General features: G+C 44.5%; 1 protein-coding gene across 3 annotated transcripts in view; it reads left to right on the plus strand.

Annotated features, from left to right (window-relative positions):
• The window catches only part of Matn2 (matrilin 2), a 142,374-nt gene that overhangs the window by 52,621 nt on the left and 68,273 nt on the right, over positions 1–21,480 (plus strand). For all 3 annotated transcript variants that reach the window (XM_034516989.2, XM_034516990.2, XM_076911252.1), the window contains exons 3-4: positions 2,339–2,908; positions 13,532–13,654. In XM_034516989.2, the coding sequence (XP_034372880.1) occupies positions 2,339–2,908; positions 13,532–13,654 (693 nt within the window). The remainder of the gene's footprint in view (positions 1–2,338; positions 2,909–13,531; positions 13,655–21,480) is intronic.

A 21,480-nucleotide genomic window follows, 5' to 3' on the forward strand; every position in this document is an offset into this window, starting at 1 on the left:
TCAGAAATTCCAACAGTAGAGTGAGTTATCCGTCTGGAATCTCTGCAAGGCTCAAATCCAATGCTGAGGATTTAACTCAGGGTCTCATAAATGTCATGTCTCCTACCACCAAGCTGCATGCATCTGCAAACTCTGATTCAGTTGACTGCAGTCATGCAACTTCCCTACAAGAGGTGTTATGTAATATGGTGCTAGGATGTCATGCCATCTGTGACCTGTGTACAGATTTCTGAGTCTGACTTGAAAGTTTTTTTTATAGTTGGCTTCAGAATATTCTCAGCTAACCCCACCCAGTAGTTCCCAGCGTTCTCTGTGTTCTAGAGCCTTGCTTAGTTTCCCACCACATTTATCCTGCTAGGACTATGTTCATGAGCCACTCTCCAAATATTCTTTCAAGCCAAATGTTCTGTATTCACAAGGCAGCTCATGTCTCATCTCTTTGACCTCAGCCTCTGAGTGCACTCTGCCTTACTCTTTCTCCCTCCATCCTTCCCTCCCTCCTTTTCCTCCTCCTCCTTCTTTGAAAAAAAAGATGTATTTATTTTTCTTCTATGTTTTGTCTGTGAATCTTGTGCATACATTGGCCCTTGGAGGCCAGGAGAGATTGTCAAGATTCCCATAGCACTGGAATTACAGACGGTTGTTAGCCACAGTGTGGGTGGTGAGAATCAAACCCAGGTCTTGTGAGAGAGCAGCCAGTGTTCTTCACTGCTGAGCCATCACTCCCCCTTGCTTAAAGTCTGTTGTTAAATTTTGGTTTAATGCTTGGTATTCATTTTCTGTCTTCTTAGCTCTGTCTTCCAAGATAGATTGCAAGCCATGATATTGCACCCTCTAAAGCGTCTTTTGTGTTCTCTGCAGTGCCTTGTCAAACTTATATACCATGCCACAAATAACAAAATACATTTGACTCTGATAAAGGGCTTGACTGAAACTGCATTGGTGACTTTGTAGATTTAACTTACAAAAAGAGACGCTCTGTGTAGTCTAGGGTCATTATCATCTGGTATACACAGAGATGTCTGAGAACTTTCCTGGATAAGAGTAAAACTGAACTTTGGAGGTTCTAAAGGTGTTCCTGGGTCTCAGGATTTTCCACAAGAGACAGTTCGAACTGGATCCTTACCTCTTATCATTGTTTCTGCTCAGCTTGGCAAAAACTTACACATACCTGGGAGAGAGAAACCCAACTAAGAAGTTGTCTCCATCAGACTGGCCTGTGGACATGTCTGTGGGGACATGGTCTTGAGTGCTGACCATGTAGAAGGACCCAGCCCACTGTGAGAGTCCCTGAGCAATGCAGCCCAAACTGTCTAAGAAAAGTAGAAGAGAAAGGCAGGAGAGTCAATAGGTAGTGTTTTTCCACATCTCTGCCTTGACTTTCCTTGATGTTGAACTATAACCTGTAAGCCAATAAATCCTGTCTCCATTAACCAGCTCAGGACCCCCAATAGCAAGTTCTCTAGACAAAGGAGATTTCTTTGCCCCAGAGGGACAGAGGGCAGGGATAAGAGACAAAGACAGGAGATGAGGGAGAAAAGCAGGGAGCAAGGGAGAGGAGAGAAAGAGGGCAAGGGAAAGGGGCATTTGTCCTGGAGTGAGACAAAGGACTCCTTCTGGATAGAGAAGTGACAGATGTGGCACTTAGGAAAATGGCAGTTTTCCCCTAACAAGTGGGGGGGGGGGCACATGTTAGGGTGAATTATTTAACTTTAATTGAGCATGGTAATTAGATGAGCCAAAGAAGGCTTTTGATTGCTGGACCTTTTCGATACTTTGGTAGCTGGACCTTAGTAGTCAGCTTCAGGAGGAGGACCAAATGAAGGAGTAAACCTTGGGAGCTAGCTTTAGGAGTGTAATCTGACAGCTTTTAGCAAGGCAGGGGGAGTGGGGAAGAAGGGCGAAGCCTTCCAGCACTGTGCTGGCCATGCCCGATCACTGTACTTGTCACGCTGGCCACACTCACCATGCTTGCCGCTCTCCTCATTTGTGAGCTAGCTACAGTTGTCGCTTTACCCATGTTACACTGGGGCCAGGTTTTTGTTTTTGTTTTTTTTTGTTTTGTTTTGTTTTGTTTTGTTTTGTTTTGTTTTGTTTTGTTTGATTTGCTTTGGTTTGGGGTTTTTGAATCCGGGATTCTTTGTGTAGCCTTGGCTAGTCCTGGAACTAGCTCAGTAGACCAAACTGGCCTTGAACTCAGAGAGATCTGCCTCTCTCTGCTGGTATTAAAGTCACCCACCACCACCACTTGACCTGGGCCAGTATTCTATCACAGCAACAGAAGAGCAAATCTGAACATCCCGTCCTCTGATACCTGTGACCTCTGCTCTTTCCCCAGAGAGTTCCTGTGAGAATAAGCGGGCAGATCTGGTGTTCATCATTGACAGCTCCAGAAGTGTCAACACCCATGACTATGCAAAGGTCAAGGAGTTCATTCTGGATATTCTGCAGTTCTTGGACATTGGTCCTGATGTTACCCGAGTAGGTCTGCTCCAATATGGCAGCACGGTCAAGAACGAGTTCTCCCTGAAGACCTTTAAAAGGAAGTCTGAGGTGGAGAGGGCTGTCAAGAGAATGAGGCATCTATCCACTGGCACCATGACAGGGCTGGCCATCCAATATGCCCTCAACATTGCCTTCTCAGAAGCAGAGGGGGCCCGGCCCTTGCGGGAGAATGTGCCACGAGTCATAATGATTGTGACTGATGGGAGGCCTCAGGACTCGGTGGCTGAGGTGGCCGCCAAGGCCCGGAACACAGGCATCCTGATCTTTGCCATCGGTGTGGGTCAGGTGGACCTGAATACACTAAAGGCCATTGGGAGTGAGCCCCACAAGGACCATGTCTTCCTGGTGGCCAATTTCAGCCAGATTGAGTCCTTGACCTCAGTGTTCCAGAACAAATTGTGCAGTAAGTCCTGTGCCTCTGTGCTTCATTTGTCTTTAAAGCCTTCATCCTGTGCTCAGGTTCATGGGCAAAGAGAAAAGCACCATTCTTTGGAGGATTACACATATATTAAGCACATACTTACACAAATACAAAGGTAGCCTTAATTGTTAGCATAATGGAGGGAGAATTCAGGGCCTGGTGGAGCAGAAAAGCCCAGGGTCTAACCTAGGCCGTGGTGTTTATAAAGACTTTCCTAGAGGAGAAGGGGTGTGTGTCTATAGGTGCAGGTATGCCACAGCTTGTGTATGGAGGTTGGAGGACTATTTGCAGGAGTTGATTCTCTCTACCATATGAGTCATGGGAATTTAAACTCAGATCATCAGGCTTGGTGACAGCTCCCTTTGCTTGACAGCTCTAAAGGGCATTGGAATGTAAGGAGCAGAATGAGTAAGGACAGAATAAAGGTTTCCTCTAGCATGTCCACTTGACATTCCCAAAACTGGAACTTGCAAGTCGGAGTAGGACTAGGAGCAGAAGGTGGGATTGTAATAGCTTCCCCTCGTGTGTGGGAGACCAGGGCACTGTTGCTGCATGGCAGTGTGAGCAGTGGGTGTTTTTTAACTGACAGACTCAATACATAGCAAGGACTATGAGGGCTTTGAAGGTCAATTCTTAGAATACGACAAACTGCAAACCTTGTGATGTAGTGCTTAAGAGTGGGAAACAAGATGCACTTAAAAAGTTTTAAATTTATTATTATTATTATTATTTATTCATGTTACATCTTGCTCATTGTTTCCCTTCTAGTTACCTCCTCCCACAATCCTACCTCTATCCCCTAACCCCTTTCCCTCTGAGCTCATGGGGGCCTCCTGGGTACCCCTCCCATCCTGGAACATCTGAGGCTAGACATATCCTCTCCCACTGAGGCCAGACAAGGCAGCCCAGCTAGAAGAACATATCCACATACATGCAAAAGCTTTTAGGATAGCCCTGGCTCCAGCTGTTCAGGACCCACATAAAGATCAAGCTGCTACATGTGTGCAGGGAGGCCTAGGTCCAGCCGGTGTGTGATCTTTGGTGGGTGGTTCAGTCTCAGAGAGCCCCAAGGGTCCAGGTTAGTTGACTCTTTTGGTCTTCCTGTGAAGTTCTTATCCCTTTAGAGGCCAAAATCCTTCCTCCTATTCTTCCCTAAGAGTCCCCAAGCTCTGTCCACTGTCTGGCTGAGTGTCTGTATCTGTCTGAGTCAGCTACTGGGTACAGCCTCTCAGAGGAACTGCCCCCCCCCCCAAAAAAAAATTAAAAATCATTTACCTTTTTTTCAAGACAGGGCTTCTCTGTGCAGCCTTGGCTATCCTAGAACTCACTCTGTGGACCTGGCTGGCCTCCAACTCACAGAGATCTGCCTGCCTTTACCTCCCAGTTGCTGGGATCAAAGGTGTGCGCCACCACTGACCGGCTTCATCTTTTTAATTCTTTTGACACAAAGTCTCAAAAATCCACATTGTTTTCAAACTCTGTAGTGGGGAATGACCTTGAGTTTTATTATTAATTATTATTATTATTATTATTATTATTATTATTATTATTATTATTATTCTGTTGCTTCTACCTCCCACATGCCAGGATTACAGGCGTGTACCACCACGATGAGGATGAAGTCTAGAGCCTCATCATGATGGACAGGCACTCTCCTGACTGGGCTACATCCCCAATCCCAGGATGTACTTTTGATGTATTGTTAAAAAACAAAACAAAACAAAAACAAACAAACAAACAAACAAACAAAAAACCCTTGCAAACCTTGCAAAAACTAACTTAAGCAAAGACTCCATTCTCTTTTGACTCCAGAGTCAAATGATTTACTTAAGAAATCAATGCCATGAAAGAAAAATAACCTTTTTTTCTGAGCAATGTTATTTGGAAACCATTCAGAGGCGCCGTTTCCCCGGCGCCACAGAGAGGCTGCGTTGTTGCGGTTCGCCATGGCCTAAGTCAGCTGGAAAACTCCTATCAGTAGTACGCACCGCAAACATTTTAAAGGTTTATGACTTTAAATGACTTCAGCAGAATTTATGTTCCCCCTTTCCTGGAAATACTAAAAAAAGAAATCAGCTCTTGACAGCTTCTTCATGTGTACTGGATGGCTTTAATGGAGGAGTGCCTTTTATAAGCACTCTGCATTCACCAGCAAATGGAGAGATGGGATGACAAGGCAGAAGAGCTGTATGACATGAATGACCCCCATGCGACTGAATGTGGACTGAATGTGGACTTGGCTCAGAGACTGTGTGCTTTAGACAGGCAGCAAATTTAAAAGGCCATTTGGATCTCCCCCCCCCCCCCCATCATCTGTGTTTAATCTGGAAGCTTTAAGAAAACACTGATATTATCTCATTCCTTTGTGTGGCCTGAGAAATGAATCCCCTGGGACTCCTTTCATCCGCTCTGCTGAAGTGCAGCTGAGCTCCAGGCCCTGCACCACGGGGCCCTGCACCACCAGGCTCTGCTGGGCAGCTTCATCAACTCTCCTGAAAGGCTGAGGAGGCCCCAGAGCCTCTTTATCAACCACACGCCGAACACCACAACAACTAACATTCATTAAGCACTTTCCTCCATGCATTTGATGCTCATGAAAACCAAGGAGACAGGCTACATGGTACCACCCGGAATGTCTGTGTGAGGGTATCAAACCCCCCGCGACTGAAACTACAGAGAGTTGTGAGCTGCCATGTGGGTGCTGGGATTTGGACCCTGGTCCTGGAATAGCAGCCAGTCTTCTTAACCACTGAGGCATCTCTCCAACCCTGGCCTTACAGGTTAGCAAACTTTGCTGATTCCAAAGTTCCTGTTCTCCTTCACAGGCCAGGAATTATAAATTCCTGTCTTTGAACCATTTGCTAAGGGCAGCCTCCACAGGGAAAATGGCTCTGCTAGTACCATTCATCTGATGCGGGTACACCTGGGAAATGACCCCTGTGTAGAACTGGGTGAGAGACAGACTGGCTGGGTGACTGGCTGTGTGACAGAGTAAGTTCGGTAGGCTCCTTGAGCCTCCCTTTTACCTCATCTATACAGGCTGGTGGATGGGCAGACAGGTGTTATAAGCTGTAGGCCCTTTCAGTGTGCATGCAGTAGTACAGTCAGATACTCTCAGGGTGCACATGTGAGGCAACTTGCTTTACTTCTCATCCAGACACAGCCTGAATTGCGGATGACATCTCCAGGTTCTGGAAGTCTTATTTGTTCCTGAAATACCGAACTGCACCCTGATGACCATAGCCCATAGACCATAGTCATGTCTCATGTTAGGTACATTCTGTACACTGTTCCATTTAATACTAAAACTGTATTGCCAGACAGGTATGCTTGTGATGCCCACGTACAAAAGTGGAAACCTGGCTTAGAGAAAAAGAAGCAGTTCAAATACCAGCTCCCGAGATTCAGAGCCTACGTGCTTCCTCTCCATGAGCGAGCCCCAGGGTTGTTGGGAAGATGCTCTCCTTATAGAAGAATGAGTGGTGGACATTGATGTGTCCTTCATAGCCCCAAGATAGCTGTCTGGACTAGGAGCTCATTCCAAAGAGCCTGGGTCTGCCTAGGGGCTCCAGGACAGCCTTTAAAGTGAAGCAATAAGATTAATCTTTAACAGTGGCTGTTATCAATATATCTATGCGGCTAGGACTGATAGCACACTCCGGAAATCCCTGAGAGGCCAAGGAGATGGCCCAGAGGGTAAAGATATTGACTTGGAAGCCTGATACCCTGAGATCCATCCCCACAACTCACACTTACAGAAAAAGCTGGAGGCAGCGGTGAGATGAGAAGCCAAGACTAGAGAACTAGCAAGAAGTTACCTCGCCAGATAGTCTGGGGTACACACAGCATAGCATTGAAGAGCTGGACAAAGATGATCCACTCCTGAAATGCTACCCTGACCTCTGCGTGTGTGTGTGTGTGTGTGTGTGTGTGTGTGTGAGAGAGAGAGAGAGAGAGAGAGAGAGAGAGAGAGAGAGAGAGAGAGAGAGAGAGAATGAGTGAGTACTCATACACAGAGGCAAAATAAAAAGATAAATGTTTTTAAAGAGGCTGAAGTAGGAGGATCTAGAGTTTAAAGTTAGCCTAGGCTATATAGGAAGTCCCTGGCTAACCTGAGCTACAAAAGAGAAACCTATCTCAAAGGTGTGCATATGTGTGCCCGAGTGTGTGAACATGCTCTCTGGAGATCTTAAAGTATGTAAAATCATTTTATTCACACAACAAACATGAGAAATAAGTACTCTTAAAACTCAGGAAGAAATTAAAACTTAAAGACTTAATTGACTTGCCCAGGGTCAGTCAGCTCTAGGTGAAAGAGTGAAGGGCAGCCAGATGTTCTGCTAAACCGTGATGTGCTGCTCAGATGGGAGGAAGAGTAGCAGTTCTCTGTTCAGGGCTGTGTAGGGAAGGTGATCACCATGCTCCGAGCACAGAATGATGATAGTTTAAAGTCTGTTTTATTTTAAAAATCTATATCTACATTTCTCTATCTATCTATCTATCTATCTATCTATCTATCTATCTATCTATCTATCAGCTATCTGCCAGTCCTGGCCCTTTAGCTGGTTTCACCCCCCCTCCCCCACTAAGGGGCCATGACTCACAGTTTGAAAGTGATGATGAAGGGTGAAGAGCCAGCATGGGGAGGGCAAACACTGTGTGTGTGTGTGCATGGAAGGACAGGATACTTAAGGGAGAGCCTGGCAGGCAGGACTGAAAAGTGAGGTGGACCTTTGAGAGCAGCAGGCTATATCCAGATGTACTCAGGGAAGGAGCCACTGTCATGCAAGTGACGTTGGTTATTCTGGATCCAGACTTCTCTGAGTAAGAAGGAATACTGGATTTGGCTCTGGCTAGCTGTATGACCATGAACCTGGCACAGTAGCAGTTTTATGCCTGTGGTTAGTGACTTCCCAGGACAGCTACAGCATGGGGAAATCATGAGGTCATAATCTCAGGCCACCCTGGAGCCCACCAAAAAGACCAGAGTCCTGCGAATCAAGGCTCTGTGTGCAAGCTGACCAAACTCCACACGCCCTGGCATCCGTTTTTTTTGCCCAGGAGCAGAAAACACTGACTCTCAAGGTTGAAAACTGCACGTCTTATGGTTAAAAGTCTGTCTTCTGAAATCTGGTGACTCAGTGAAGCTTGGCTACGGCTGCATTTACTTAACCCCTTCGGGTCTGTTTTATCAGTCTAGATGGCATTTCAGAGCCCAGGGCATAGCTGTTCCTACCCTAACAGCCCTTTCCCACTTAGACACAGCTTAAGGCCCTAATAGTGTTCTGAAGGCACACCCTGCATCTGGGCAGAGTCTACATTGATTTCACCCCTTTGAGGCTCTCTTGTGAAACAGGGAAGCAAACCTACATAGATGCTGGCTTATACATTCAGTGATTGTTCCTGATGAGACCCTCAGTCAGCTACACAGAACAGAATGCTCATTTGATTATTCACATGTGTTTTTAAAAACAGATTTCATAGCAAGCGTGTGGTGGCGCATGGCTTTGGTGCCCGCCACCAGAGGGCAGATGTGCCCGACTTTCCGAGTTCGAATCCCGCCCCGGTCTTCTCCCTGTGTGACTCTCATAAGCAAGCTGGGTGTGGTGGTGCACACCTGTAGTCCCAGCGTGCAGGAGGCTGAGGCAGGATGCTGATAGACTCTAGGCCAGTCCAGGCTACATAGCAAAACTCTTTTACAAATCAAAACAAACAACCCCATCTCAAAAAATTAGCTACTTATTCTTCTTTCCTTCCCTCCTTACCTCTCTTCTTCTCTTTCTTTCTTTCTTTCTTTCTTTCTTTCTTTCTTTCTTTCTTTCTTTCCTCCTTTCTTTGATATAGGACCTAATTACATAGTTCTATTACATAGTTAGTCACAGATCTGCCTGCCTCTACCTTCTAAATGCTGAGATTAAAGGCATGAGTGCACACACACACACACACACACACACATACACACACACACACACATTCTTCCCTTAGGCCTGCTTGGGTTAAATGAGACATTGTCTTAAAAATAAAAAATTCAACCAGGAGTGGGCCAATGAGAGGGATATAAAGTGAATAATAAATAAATAAATAAATAAATAATTCCAATTCTAGACACCACAAAATTTAAAATAATAAATTTTATAATTTTAAAAATTCCAGTTATACTGATTCAGGCTAGTGGTTTATTATTTCTTCTGAGTAAAATCCTTGGTGGAGCTTAAACATGGTACTTTCTGAGGAATGGCACTAATTGGCTCACACAGTTCTTCAGCTCAGTGGGGGAGGCAGAACACTGCAACCTTCTTCTTTAACAGCACAGCAAAGTTGAGCAGGCACGAGACCCAGATGTGTGCAGAGACACTCTCTGCCACAGGACTCAGCAGACGTACAGCTTTTATTCTGTTCTATAAAAATGTTTGAGATTCTTTTGAAGGTGATGGAAACTCAACTTGACTTGGGTCCAGTGGTTAGTTACACTGGAGCCAATCTTGGAGAAATAACTATATGTCTTCTGGGAAACATATTTGAGCATGCTCATTAAATCTGTCTAAAGGTGAAAGATTAGAAACCATCCCCCTGCTGACCAACAGGTAAATGTCTAAGTAGGCTGCGAAATGGCCTTTGGACCAATGGATGAAGCCATCAGTAGACTTCATCCAGAGCCAGATAATTTAATTCAATCAAAGAAGGTTAATTAAGTTAGAGCTTACATGTGAGATTAAATCTCAGATAGAATTGTTTCCCATTGTTCAATGAGATTTTGCTCCACTGAAGTCACTGTAAACACTGAATTAAAGGATATGGAATCATTTCTTTTATACAAAATATAGGCAGGATTGGTTGCTATGAGCCTCTGGTCACCTGACATTTTCATAGCTGGTCAATATATAATCTATTCAGAGACAACAAATTTAATATGAATTGTTGACTCACTAACCTTGAGCTCATGGCCATTAAAGACCTTAAATCATTCTAGGTTGGAACATATTTTAATATATTTATTTTCCTAAAAAGGCTTTATCATAGCTTTTTGTACTTAGTGGGTCATTTCAAACAGGAAAATTACCTACAGAACCTGCAAAAATGTAAAAAAAAAAAAAAAAAAAAAAAAAAAAAAAAAAAAACAAAACAAAACCCACAGTGCTGCTTGGACTATGAAAGCAACAATTCACTATTATATGAAATAGAAGATTAAAAGAATCGATGCTGCCTTGTTCAACCCATGCAAGGGCAGCAAACCCAGGAGATAGACTATTGTTATCTCTCAGTGACTCAGTGAAGCCTGGGGAAGTGCTGTACAGGTCTGAGGTTACAAGTACACTTCAGTGGCCAGGCAAATCCACAAATATGCAGTCTGTCAGAATGAGGATCATTTTACTATCTTTGAAATTAGAGCACATTTTGGATGTTGTAAAATACAGTGCTTGCGTCAGTACAGATAGAATTTGTGATTAATGTTGAATGAAAATCCAAGTGGATGGTTAGACAGACAGACAGACAGATAGACAGATAGATAGATAGACAGACTGATAGACAGATTGATGGTAGGGTATAGGAAGAGATAGTGTTCCCAAATGTAAAATGAATGATACTATGATGGAGAGATGGTTCAGTAGTTAGAGCACTGGTTGTTTTTCCAGAGGAACTTGGTTCAATTCTCAGCACTCCGTGGCAGTACCCAATCATCTGTAACTCCTGTTCTGGAGGATTGGATGCCCTCTTCTGACCTTCTCAGGCACCAGGCATGCATGTGATGTACAGACATACATGCAGGCAAGACACATAGAATAAAATCGAAAAGAAAAATCAAACAGCATGATACTTTTCCTTTGCTATGAAACAGTTAATAGGTATTAAGCGTTCTTGATCACCGTTCTGGCCACTTTATCAGGTTAGTTCAGTTAAGTCTCATAAGGCCCTGATGAGGTTGGTGTAATGCTTAGCTTCGTTTAATACAAAGATATTAAAATTTCTCAGGGTCATGAAAAGGTCAACTATTTCATCTTGTAGTAAAAAAAAAATGGTTGGATTAAACCTCCAACTTCCCTTATGTGATTTATATCCAACAGGAGCTAAAATACAGTTATGAGCTCAGAACACTTTGCTCTAAATTGTGCTGTTATAAAATAAAACAGTTTCATTCCCCTATCTCATATATTGCTGTCTTAGAGTTTCTATTGCTGTGATAAAACACCATGACCAAAACCAGCTTACAACTCTCAGGTCAAGAATCATCACGAAGGGGTGTCAAGGCTGGAACCTGGAGGCAGGGAGGAAGCAGAGGCCATGGAGTGCTTACTGGCTTGTCCCTCATGGCTTTTCTTTTCTCTCTCTCTCTCTCTCTCTCTCTCTCTCTCTCTCTCTCTCTCTCTCTCTCCTCTTCTCTTTCTTTCCTTTCTTTTCTTTTGCCTTTCTCCCTCTCTCCCTCTCTCCTTCCCTCCCTCACTCTTCCTTTTTCCTTCCTTCCTTCTTTCATTCCTTTTTTTTTTTTTTTTTTTTTTTCCGAGACAGGGTTTCTCTGTGTAGCCCTGGCTGTCCTGGAACTCACTCTGTAGACCAGGCTGGCCTCGAACTCAGAAATCCACCTGCCTCTGCCTCCCAAGTGCTGGGATTAAAGGCATGCACCACCACTGCCCAGCCCTTCCTTCCTTTCTTTGTTATTATTTCAAAACAGGATCTCACTATATAGATCTGGCTGTCCTGGAACTTACTATGTAGACCAGGCTGGCCTCAGACTTCCAGAGATGCCCCTACTTCTGCCTCCTGAATGCTGGGATTAAAGATGAGAGCCACCACACCTGGCACAGCTTGCTTTCTTATGCCACCCAGGACCACCAGCCAAGGAAGAGCACAACCCATAGAGATGGGCCATCCTGTCAATCAGCAATAAGAAAATATTCCACAGGTCAAACTGGTGGGGGCATTTTTTTTAAATTAAGGTTCTCTCTTAAGTAACTTACACAAGTAACTTTAATTTGTGTTTACAATTGGCCACAACATTCCTTACTTAAATATAGACAGGTGTATATGCATAAGTAGTCCATAGGTAGTTGAGTTTCCCTACCTAAACATAGGATTGCTCTTAAATTTCTCCTTTATTGTATAAGCTTCAGAAAACTATTTTCTCATTTGGACATCTTTTGTTTATGAGAATACTTACCTAATGTGTTCTGTTAACGCTGATGGCTGTTAATTTTAAATATGCTCAAGTTGTACTAGATCGATTAAAGCCATAAACTGAGATGTTAAAAAACAAGAATTGCAAGGTAGGTTCTGGGCCGCAGCAGTGGTGGAGGGGGCAGGCTGGTAACACAAGGGTGGGTTGGAGGGAGGAGCAACAGCAGATGTACAGACAGCACGCACGGGTTTAAGCCACACTGCAGATGGCGCCGATGGGCTGATTGGCGGCTGCTGTCCTGGCGATGCAGGCATAATGGCAGCTTTTCCCAGTGGAGCGCACCCTGTTGCAAGAGCACTGGAAACCTCCCGAAATTCCAGCAAAAGCACGGTACCTTTAACCCAAAGGCCTGGGATCCGACATCTTAAATTCGCCCTCTTCGTGTCTTTCCGGACCTCTTCGGAGGCAGAAATCGCCTGTGGGTCCCTAGCTCCTGATGTTGAACCACACCAAGGACTGGTAGGGAAGGAGCTTAAAGTGAGCAGCAGCATACTGGAGGTACACTGGATCGCGGGAGATTCTCGCCTCCTCCGGATTTCCATCATGAACTTTCTTGACCAGCTTTCCCTAGTGGTGAACACCATGCATCGTTTCGGGCCTCCGGTTTCCTGTTAAGCCTGACTGGGGATCCAGGTCTGACCTTTATCTCCATCGCAGTTTTCCCCAGGGAAAAGATTCCAGAAATGGTAGCTGCTACATAAATGTGGGGGCCTAATTTTTTATCCTGATTTGGTCCTCAGGCCTTAGGGACCATTAGGGGACATTTGGTCTAGTGCTTCAATGTTTGTTGTTGAAAATAAAGCTATGCTGCTAATCTGAAAAACAAAACAAGAATTGCAAGAGCTCCAAATAGACTTATGTAAGCACCTGTGAGTCTGAAGCTGAGATATTTTCAAAAACTAAATGCAACAGCATTTAAAATTGAGACACAAAAATCATGGCAGTATAAAACATTTGAATACAGTGTTATTCCAAATTTTTGTATACTTTATGCAGATTTGAAAGTACATTGTTCTTAGGATTTCTGAGTGTGGGAGGCTGTTGGATTCTAACGCCTTCACTTAACCAGTAGCTGGCCTCCCGGCTCCACTTCTGCCTACTCAAGGCTCCATCTTACTGACGACATTCTGAAATCAGAAATGTCTCTGATCTTCTCTGCCTAAAAATGGTGTTAAGCTGAACCTGAAATTTGTGGATTTGTAGGTCAAAAACCATACAAAGTCAGCAGTTTCATATAGTTCACCTAACACTGTTCCTCTTCCACCTTACTCTGACTGTCAACTGTAGACAGAGAACCTCCCTGCTGAAAGGAACTTCAGATTGTTTCTCTTTGGGCTCAACCCTCTTCTTCACATGCTCACAACACACGACTGCTGGATAGACAGAGGCTGAGGGAAGGTGTCACTGCTCATCTTCTTTGTCTTTCTTTGCAGCTGTCCACATGTGCAGCGTCTCAGAACACAACTGTGCCCACTTCTGCATCAACACGCCTGGCTCATACATCTGCAAGTGCAAGCAAGGGTACATTCTCAACACGGATCAGAAGACTTGCAGAAGTAAGACCACTTTACTGATGTGTCAGTGTTGCTTGTGCTTTAGCTAGGTGTCTCTTATTCACCCATAGTCCCTCACCCAACCTACCTGCCACCTCCTCAGAGCTGGAAACAGCTTTTGTATTTTCTGGTGCCTCCCCCTTCCCCATCACAGTGCTTAAGTCAGGCACATAGTAGGTCACCAGGCAATGTGTGAAAGGTTGGTGAAGATGCTGTCTCCAAGAAGCAGTCCCTCTCACCTCTACTGCTTCTTGGTGGAAGCTTTCCCACCCTGGCTTTATTAGCTGGGCCCTAAGGAGCTGTTTCTCTCTTTTATCTTCTTCCCCAAGCATGGACTGAGCAGTGAGTCATTGGGCACACCCAATTCTAGAGGTATGCAGGGATCTGGCTGCTTTGGTGATAGACATTTTATTGTTCTCCTAATTTAAAAAAAAAAAAAAAGGACAAACAGATATAAAGCATTAGAACTTATAGTGTTCTTCTCTGGCCTGGCTCCCAAAACTAGACAATACACTGATATTTAAGCCAGCAGGAAGTACCTCAGCTTTTCTGGAATTAATCATATAGTGGGTATATACCCTTCCTCTTCCTCTTCCTTGTCTTCCTCCTCTTCCTCCTCCCTCTTCTCCTCCTCCTCCCCTGCTCCTCCTTCCCCCCCTTCTCCTCATTTTCTGGAAGTTGAACTATAACCACTGTTTTAACCCCATACAACCCAACTGAGCACACAAGGCCTGGGAAGACTGGCTGCAAGGAAGCAAAGAGAACTCAGCAGAGCCTGACATGTACTTCATGACAATGCAAAATTATTACAGTCTCACACGGCGAGCAATTAAGCACTAATGGATAGCAGTTCGCACAAATGGCTGTAATTAGCACTGCATTTAGAGAGCCAAACCACAGTTTCCACTTTTCTTCTCACTTCTCAGTGTCAGCACTGAGCAGTTGATGGAAGGATGTCTGTCCTTCCTGTCCACTTGGCTGTCTGTTCTGGGGCTCCTCTGTGACCCCAGGACCCTAGCTGAATCATCTTCATCTTTCACTGAAACCTTTGACAGTCCCTCAGGTTCCCCAGCAGAAGTTGGACACGGAAATTCTCATGGGTTTAATAGAATTTACTGAAGGGCCAGGGAGCCTGGGAAGGGTCATCTAGAGTCATCTCACACATCTTCTTGGTCACCCTGTCCTCTTCAGGTGTGTTCAACCATCATACCCACCCCCTTTTTGCCCTCTCTTCTTTGAGGAGCACAAAATATTCTCTGTGTCTCATGCCCTATGACTGACTAGGGTCTGGGAAGCTGCCAGTGCCTGTTTTCTATGGGCTGGCTCCCATGCCGACAAATTCTGACACCGACAGATAAATAAATAAATAAAACCAAAGAGCTTTTCTTCCTTCAGTTTCACAAGCAGCCTTTGTCAGTCCTGCCCAGCCCAGTGTAGGCCTGGTGTCCTCAGACTTCCCTCAGCCTGAGGGAAGTGCCTAGGCTTAGGGAAAAAAAGGAAGGAGCCAGGCAGAGCTCTGCCTAGGACTATGACATCCAAGAGCTCAAAGCAGAAGCTACCTGAGCTTTAAACAGGCCATTAGGTGTGGGAGTAGGGAAGTCCACCAAAGAAGGAAGGGCAGGAGCCCGGGGTAGAGGCTCTTAAATTCGAGAGTGACAAACGAGTCAGAGAGCAACTCCCAGAGTCCCCGAAGACTCCCACTCAACAACCCAGGGTCTCCCTTTGTTCTTTTTCAGAAAAGGATTTGTTTCTTTTACTTTACATGTATGGGTATTTTACCTGCATGAATGTCTGTTCACTGCATGTACCACATACCCGTGGAGGCCAGAAGAGGGCGTCAGATCCTCTGGAACTGAATTTACAGATGGTTGTGCGCTGCCGCGGTTGTTCTAGGAACCAACCTTGAGTCTTCTGCAAGAGCAACAAGTCCTCCCAATGCGGAGCCGTATCTCTAGGCTCCACCACCTCCTCCTCCTCCTTCTGTTCTCTCTCCTCCTCCCATTCCTCCTCCTCCCCAAAACATACTGCTAATTTGTAATTACAGGTGTGTCTGAGTCATACAAGTCAAAGGTGTTATTTCCACTGTGATCTGGGGTTACAGGTGGTTGTGAGCCACCTGATATGGGTGCTGGGAATTGAACTCAGGTTTTTGGCAAAAGCAATACATGTTCTTAGCTTCTAAATTATCTCTCTGGTCCCTTTTCTTTTTTGACACATGGTTTCACTATGTGAACTTCTGTCCTCCTGAGTTTGGGGATTACAGGTTTAGAGTTTCAGAGAGCTTCTGTCCGATGGTTGCTGCCCTTTGAGGTCCTCTAACCTTGGGCAGTGAGGGTCAGGGAGAGTATCTAGCCTTAGGGAAGTAGGGGGAGGCACTGAAGTGTGGCTGAGCCTTGTCTTCCGCCCAGGCCTAGTTACCCTGAGGCCGCTACTGTAATCTTCAGCACCAGAGGTAAAGGTACATGCTTCTTTCTCAGAAGCAAATCATACTGTCTCAGCTGCATTTCTGAAATGGGGCTTGTGAGACTAATAGTACCATTGTAGTCCATAGACTTCAATTTGGATCCCGACATTATCATCTTCTGGTTGTGTCTGCCTCAGTCAGACCTGCTTATTTAAACTCCTTGACCCTCGGTTTCCTCACTTACTAAATGGGAACTATCGTCACAAGTTAGAACTTACTCGGCTGATTGAACCATGACAGCCCATGTACCGAATTTCTGGATGACGAAGGTAAAGCGGAGCCCGACAGACCTGTCTACATGCTGCCTCCTGGCTGACACTGGTACAACATGCCTGGGGCGAAATGAGACACAGCTATGCACCATTTCTTATTATCCTGTTCTGACTGTAGCTGGATAATCTCCCAGTTGAAAAAGAATGTGGATTCTACATCTTTCCCTGAAGCACCTGTTTTTTTGGTCTGGTCAAAAGTGTTTGGACATAGAAATATACTAGGTCACATGCGGAACCCTAGAAATGTGGAAAATCAATGCTTAGAAGGTTTTTTTTGTTTTTGTTTTGTTTTGTTTGTGTGTTTTGGTTTTTTGGTTTTTGGTTTGGAGTTTGCTTTCTTACATGGGAGAAAACCAAATAAGCACTGTAATAACAATCGACAGCTGATGCAGCCCTTAACCAACTCAGTGCTCGGGACATGAGGTCAGCCTGACTCCAGACACTCTTCAAGTGTTTGATGTGTGCCAGGAGCTTCCTGAGAACTTTACGTTTATTGCCTTGAGAGATTGTCCCACTGAGATCTTAAGTGGATTTTATCAGTGTCATTCTACAGATAAGGAAAACAAAGGACAAAAGCATTAGACAATTTAGGAAATGTGGCCAAGCCCCAATCAAAATGGTCTTGTGTCCAGATCTTAGCCACTCCATATTACATGTTTCTTGAGAGACCCTAGAGGGCTGCAAACAGAGATTCCCCAAGCCCAGGTTTGACATGGTCCGTGACCTGCTGATTGTGGGAGGCTTGAGACTAATTCATTGACAAATATCTCACTGTTAATTCTCCATGCCATTGGCTGTGCTACTGTCAGTACATAAAATGTGGGAGGGACCCTGAGTCACCGCCTTCCCACACAAACCTACATTATGAATTAAAGTGTACTTTCCTCACTGCTTTCTGTTTATACTCTGCCTTTGTGGAGAGAGGGGACAGGCATAGGTGACTCAGAGATTCCCAGAGTGTCATGGGCATCTGTCTCAAAGTTCTAGCCCTCTTCCCCATGCATCGGTAGAACTCTATCCCCTGCGGTGTCCAGATGGGAAATGGCTCTAGAGAAGCTGGTTGTGTACTGCAGAGCACCTGGATCCTAGATATCCTGTGTTACCAAGTGAGCTGAAATCTTATTTCTGTCATTTCTACCTTTTATCCTGTTTGTACCCTCTGAAGCCATATTCCAGACAGATAAATACCCTGTCAGGTATGGAAGACTATTCCTACCTGCTCCACCCATGGCCACTAATGTCTCTTTTTCAGGGAATATATAAATTCATTTTAAGTGACCTGCTTTGGGGCATCTTCAGTGTCTGAGTAACCCTCAGCTTAGTGAACACCAATTATTGCAAAGTTCCCTTCCATTCAAAACTAGATCAAATGCATTTAGAGCTCACCTTCTGAGTTCCACTCATGGAATGTTCTAGAAGTCTACATTTACTGATTCTTTCTGCCTTTCAAAGAGCTTTCCCTAATGAGTATCATCATACGAGACATTTACTGTAAAAGTACTTTTATTTGCTTGAAGTAATTGTTGTCTTGGAGGCTTACTACTGAGTAACCTCACCCTTTATACTTCTTTCTGGACTCTGGCTGGTGGTTCAACTCAGCTGTTGTGGCTCAAACATCTCTCTAAGCTGACTGACTCAATCTGACTTCTCTTGGCTTCTCACTGAATTGCTCTGCTTGGCCTCAAACTAATTCTGGCAATCTTTTCTAATCTTCTGGCTTCTTTTTATCCTCTAGCTTTATCTTCCCCAACTCCACTCCACTGCCTCACTGCACTGACTTTCAACTGACTGACATAAGAATAAATTCTATTAAATACCCTAGATAAAACTATAGGGAAATATTGCCAGGTTTGGCAAAAAAAAAAAATTCTTAAGACTTAAAAGAAAATAATCAATAAATTTTATCAAAATTCATTGATCTTTGAGTTATATTGCTACTAAAAAGAAAAGATAAACCAGACTAGGATAAAACATTTGCAAAACATACCCAACAAAGATTTCAGAATTATAAAGAAAATTAAACAACCCATTAAAATTGACAAAAGATTTGAGTAGACACTAAACCAAAGGTGGCATAGAGCTGAGGTGTAGTTCAGGGTTTGCAGGATGTTTGTACAGTGTGTGTAAGATCTGGGTTCAATCCCAGGTCTGAAAATCAAAGAAGGCATATGGATAACAAAGAAGCTCATGAAAGGACATTCATTACTAGCCAGTAGGAAAATGCAAATCCAAACCACACTGGGGTACCCCTGCACACTAACTAGACTAGATACATTTTTAAAAGATTTTCCTTCTCTGTCTCTGTCTCTCTCTGTCTCTGTCTCTCTTTCTCTGTCTCTCTGTCTCTGTCTCTGTCTCTCTCTCTCTCTCTCTCTCTCTCTCTCTCTCTCTCTCTCTCTCTCTCTGTGTGTGTGTGTGTGTGTGTGTGTGCCAATGAGTATGCGCCATGTGTGTATGCATATCCTCAGAGACCAGAAAATGATGTTGGATACTCTAAACCTGGAGTTACAGACAGCTGTATACCACCCAGCATGGGTATTGGGAACTGAGCTCAGGTTCTCTGGAAGAACAGCAAGCACTCTAACTGCTCAGCCATTTCTCGAGCTCTAGAATAGATAATTTTTGTTTGTTTGTTTTTTGTTTTTTGAGACAGGGTTTCTCTGTGTAGTCCTATACTTTTGAAGAGTGGCTGACACAATCAAAACCTGAAACTTTGATACACTGTATTTTAGTGACTTTTCTATTTCTGTGATAGAACAATAGAAACACATGACTAAGGCAACTTATAGAAGAGTTTGTTGAAGATTTACAGTTTCAGAAGGTTAGTTAGAGTCCATGACCAGCATGTTGGGGAGTGTGACAGCAAGCAGGCAGACATGGCATTGCAACATAAGCTGTCAGCTTATATTTTGACCCACAAGCCAGAGGCAGAGAGACAGGCAACTAGGAATGGCATAGCCTTTTGAAACCTCAAAGTCTGCTCCCAGTGACACACGTCCTCCATCAAAGCTACATCTCCTAATCTTTCCCAAACAGTTCTCTAATCTGGGGAATGAACACTCAAGCACACACTGTAATACTACCCAGCAACGAGGAATGGACTCCAGAGGCAGCAGCCAGTGTGGCTCAGTGTAAACCTTCTACATGAAAGGAACTAGATGTTAAAATAGAATACTTGCTGTAAATTAAGCAAAGTATTCCTATCCTGGGCCAATCTAACTTCAAATGAATGAGACTCAGACTATGATTTATTTATTTAGCTTTTGCTCAATTACTGAGGGTTACCCCCAATCTAATTTTCTAATGGTTAAACTGGCTACTTCCCCTCTATGGGCTGTTTCTGCTCCAGCAGTCTTTTGGGGTGGGGTGGGGAGGGCATTTCACTCTGCCCTGTGCTCTTCCTCCATCATGTCTGATGGAGACTTTCTGTCCTTTCCTTCTTCCTTGTGTTCCCTACCTGCACCCCTCCCCCCTGCCCTCCCCCGTAACTGGAACTCCTCCTACTTCTGATCTCTCCAGCCACTTTTACTTACTCAATAGCTGTAAACTGGGGAGCAAAGTTTACATTGTATCTCTTGATGAGTGAGGAGCTGTTGGGGGGGGGGGGGTGGAATGCAACCAGATCTCGGCCAGTGTTTAGCATTTAAATACATAGCAACACCAGACCAACCCCCCAGCCACTTGCAGTGTCATTTAATCCATGCTGACAGAGGGCAGGCAGATCAGTGGTTACTCTGGGACCTAGAAGAGGGGCAGGTGGAGGAGTTACAGGATGAATAAGGACGATTCTATTTGCTCTCTTGACTGTGTTGGTAATGTATAGATATGCCCCATTTATCAATTTATACAATTTATTTTTTTATTGAGATGTGTTTTTCATAGGTAGCCCAACCTAGTCTTACACTAGATTCTCGGCCTCAGCCTCCCCAGCACCAGGCTGCGCTGCCACAACTGCTTGACCTTGCATTTAATGCAGTTTATTTCTGCCAATTACAAATCAATAAAGCCAGCATCTATAAATCAGAACGAGGACTCGGAAGGTAAGTGGTGCTCAAAATGCTGCAAGCAAAAGAGATTGGAGAGAGAGACTTGGAACTAGGCGAAAGCAGTTGGAAACTCCAGCTGGTTTCCGACTGGGTCTTTGGTGACTGGAGGAGCTGAACCTGTGTGTCAAGGGCGAAGTTGCAATTAGTCCTGCATATTAAAGTCACAGTTGGATCTGACGTTAATGATTGCTCTGTACTAGAAGGCAAATAATGATTCAAATGAATGCATTTATTCATTCCCCACGGGATCCTTTCTGTGGGTGAGCACTCTTCCTGGGTATTTCTCTTGTGTATGTGAGACTTAAGAAACTCACACTTTAGCTTCCCCTACATGCCCCGTACAGTGCAGGATATACAAGCTACAATCAGTTTATAATTCTGATCAGTTTCAGTTCAGTGTGTATTCTTTATGCCTAAAGAGTTATCAAGACCATAGCAATGATTTGTCCTAAGGATGACTTTATGACATAACGTGGGGTGGGTGGGTGGGTAGTAGTAATGAGACTGACATAGTTCTTCACAGAGAAACATAGTTTTGAGAGCAAATTACAGAGTCCAGGAGCTATGCCACGCAAGTGCTTAGAGAGGGAAGATTATCAATGAAGAGAAAGCCTGTGGCAGGACATGCTTGTTAGCGGTTTAGAGAGGGGTCTGGGGAGAAATAGAGAGGCAGAGAGAAAGGAGAAACACGGAGATAGAGAGGTAGGTAGATAGATAGATAGATAGATAGATAGATAGATAGATAGATAGACAGAAAGAGAGACATAGATAGAAAGAGAGACAGGTGGGGGCAGGGAGGATGAGCATCCACTGCTCAAGCCAGCAGCTAACCCAGCTGCGGCTAAGAGCACCTGCGGGTGCGCAGAGGCCTTGCTGAGAAGTAAATCCGGCCACCCATTCTTCCTAATCCTGGCTGCTGAGCCTAGAGTTTAGGGATCATGGTGCATCATTCCCTCACTCTCTGCCTATGTCAGGGCACAGAGTTAAAAACAGAAGGAATCTGGAGAGAGAAAAGCCCTGTGGGAGAACTGAACTGACTAAACACGA

Source organism: Arvicanthis niloticus, chromosome 13, assembly GCF_011762505.2.
Source record: "Arvicanthis niloticus isolate mArvNil1 chromosome 13, mArvNil1.pat.X, whole genome shotgun sequence".
Lineage (NCBI taxonomy): Eukaryota > Metazoa > Chordata > Mammalia > Rodentia > Muridae > Arvicanthis > Arvicanthis niloticus.